This window comes from Myotis davidii, unplaced genomic scaffold (assembly GCF_000327345.1).
Source record: "Myotis davidii unplaced genomic scaffold, ASM32734v1 scaffold2863, whole genome shotgun sequence".
Classification (NCBI taxonomy): Eukaryota; Metazoa; Chordata; class Mammalia; order Chiroptera; family Vespertilionidae; genus Myotis; species Myotis davidii.
The window spans coordinates 297,510-300,337 of record NW_006294115.1 but is presented as its reverse complement, the minus strand read 5'-3'; the positions used below and the strand labels follow the sequence as shown (position 1 = coordinate 300,337).

At 59.3% G+C, this 2,828-nt stretch overlaps 1 protein-coding gene across 1 annotated transcript in view; it reads right to left on the bottom strand.

Moving 5' to 3' along the window:
- CD6 (CD6 molecule) overlaps positions 1-2,827 on the bottom strand; it is a gene marked incomplete at its 5' end in the record, with an annotated part of 9,583 nt that extends 6,756 nt beyond the window's left edge. Inside the window, 2 exons of the mRNA XM_015566854.1 lie at positions 769-1,071; positions 2,536-2,827. Of these exons, the coding sequence (XP_015422340.1) occupies positions 769-1,071; positions 2,536-2,827 (595 nt within the window). The remainder of the gene's footprint in view (positions 1-768; positions 1,072-2,535) is intronic.
- Between the last annotated feature and the right edge of the window lies 1 nt (position 2,828).

Below are 2,828 nucleotides of genomic sequence, written 5' to 3'. Positions count from 1 at the left end.
ACCCTCGTCGTTACCATAAGCACTTGGCAGGTAAGGGAGGGCACGACCCCAAGGTCCCGGGGGTGTTCCGGGATTTCGCAGCTGCCCGGGGCGTGGCTAGCGTCAGATCCACCTGGCCTGGAACTGAGGCCCAGACACGGTCCTACCGCATTTCTTCGGGTCTAACCCTCCCGCGTGTTCACCTTAACCCCCCTGAAATCGGGATGATGGCCTCAATCATCACAACTGATGACACGTAGGAGTTTACTTGGGCAGCACTTAGTCCGTCACGGCACATAGGACAGCGACGGCGTGCCCTCTCGCTGCCATCGGGCTGTCGAAGGTCAGTAGGACCCAGGACCCACGTGGGTGTGAGTCTTCGCCAAAATAAGACAGACCCAGCGCTTGGCGAGGCCGGGCCCAGGATCAGGGCTCCAGGCACGGTCAGGGCTGTTATTACTATTCGTGTCTCCTAGTGTGATTTTTACTATGATCACCAGCCCTGGGGTGGCAAGTAGCTTTCATCTCCTGGGCCAACCCCAGCCCACAGACACCACGGACCAGCACAGAAAACGCATCCTAAGATCCGGTGCCTGGTCCTGAGGCTGTGTGGGGGGTTTGAGGCTGCGTGGGGGGTTTGTGGGAGAGACGCCTGGGTTAGCTAGCAGCGTCTGCCGGGGCCTGGGGGCGAGGTGGTCCCTCTAAGGCCAGGCCGTATCATGCCCCATCTAGTCCACACTGTGGATTCAGGTGGAATTCCTGGTTCACACCTGTGGGGGGCACGGGTACCTGAGCAGAGGACCCTGGCTGCCTTCGACTGGCTGCACAGGTTGGAGTTGTTGAACCGCCACGCACAGTCCGAGAGGGTGGGCTCGTCGCCCTGGCACGAGTAGTACATCCGGCCCGGCAGGGAGTGGGGCAGCCCCCTGGGTATCCCGGCCACGCTGCCACAGCCCAAGGCCCGGCAGAGCACCTGGGCCTCCGAGGTGTACCACTCGCTGTCGCACACCGTGTTCCAGGCCCCACGGAAGTGCACCTCCACCTGCCCCTCGCAGCGGTCGGTGCCCCCCGTCAGGTGCAAGGTCTGGTGCTCTGTGGAGAGCAAGAGCGGGGAGAGAGAGGTCAGGTCAGGATCCGTTAGGCCCAAAGCCCCACCAGCCCAGACCCACAACCCAAACAGCCCACAGCCGGTCAGTCTCCACGCGCGTGAGCCCTGTCCGGCGTCTGCCAGCTCCTCTCCTCCTCTCCTCCCCGTCTGCTCTAGCTCCTACGTCTCTGTTACTCAAAGTGTGGCCCGTGGACCGGTAGCAGCAGCGTCACCTGGATTGTAATGGGCAATGACTACCCTCTACTTCTACCATCTTAGTACATCCTAAGCACAGCTGGTGACTCTAACCCAGCCGTGGGCAAACTACGGCCCGTTTGAAATGAATAAAACTAAAAAAAAAAAGACCGCACCCTTTTATGTAATGATGTTTACTTTGAATTTATATTAGTTCACACACACACTCCATCCATGCTTTTGTTCCGGCCTCCGGTCCAGTTTAAGAATCCACTGTGGCCCTCGAGTCAAAAAGTTTGCCCACCCCTGCTCTAACCTGACTTTTGTATCTACACTGGAGTCTGCATGTTGAAGTTTTTCGAGTCAAAAAGTTTGCCCACCACTGCTCTAACCTGACTTTTGTATCCACACTGGAGTCTGCATGTTGAAGTTTTCTCAGTATCGTTTACAGATCAGCAGTGTCGGTTCCTGCAGGAACCTAAGGAGCACCTGACCTCAGGGCCTCAGAAAACCAGATGGCCACTCGAGGACGCTGACCATGAACATCCATACTGGGACCAGCAGGGACACTGCCTGCCTGTCCACATCCCCCACCCCACCCCCCCCGCTTTCTCTCTCCCTCCTTATAAAAGCCTCTGCCCACACTAAGATGTTAAGATGGGCTTTGGGACAAGAGTCCCCATCTTCTCAGGTGGCCGGCACTTGAATAAACCTATTTCCTTCTCACCAGCGCCTGTCTCGCGAGTTTGGCTTTTGTGGAAAGAGGCAGCTGAGCCTGGGTTTGGTTACAGGATCTTGTGAAAAATGCAGACTCTCAGGTCGTGTCCCAGAACCACGGAATCAGAATCTACATTTAACGAGACCCTCCTTCCCGCCAGTTCCTGTGCACGTTATAGAGAAGCATTGGCTGGACCAGAACTTCATGGCCTCCTCTGGGCCAGCAGCCTCCTCAGGGCCTCCCTGCCTCCGTTTTCCCGTGCTGCTCCGACCAGGTGACTACCTCCCCTCAGGAAGAGCCTCCCCCTAAGATGTGGGTGCGTTTATCCCTCCGGCTCTGGGGTGCCCGCTGCCTCTAAGCTTCCCCTGGCTTTCTCTCTGAGAGCGTTTACCACTCATTGCCTGGGGTTATGCTGGTCTGGTCTCATCCTCCCTCCTGGACAGTGGCCATGCCAGGACAGGGACAATCTCTCCAGCACGAACGCCAGGCCTGGCGCCCAGGAGGCCCACAGTGCGTGCTGGTGGAGGACAGGGGTGCAGAGGCGTCACCCACTGACCTGAGCACACCACGCCAGCATCCTCCTTGTGGCCACAGTAGCGCTCTCCAGGCCGCCCCGGGCAGTCCCACAGGTAGGCCTCGGTCCCGGAGCAGTTCACCTGGTCCCGGTGGATGGGTCCTCGGCCGGGGGCGAAGTGCAAACCGGGCAGGGCCTGGATGGCCCAGCCGCAGCTCAGCTGCCTGCACACCACGTGGGCGTCCTCCAGGTCCCACGTGTCGTCACACAGAGACCCCCACTGGCCGGGCTCCAGCATCTCCACGCGGCCAGCGCAGGGGCTGCCACCATCCACC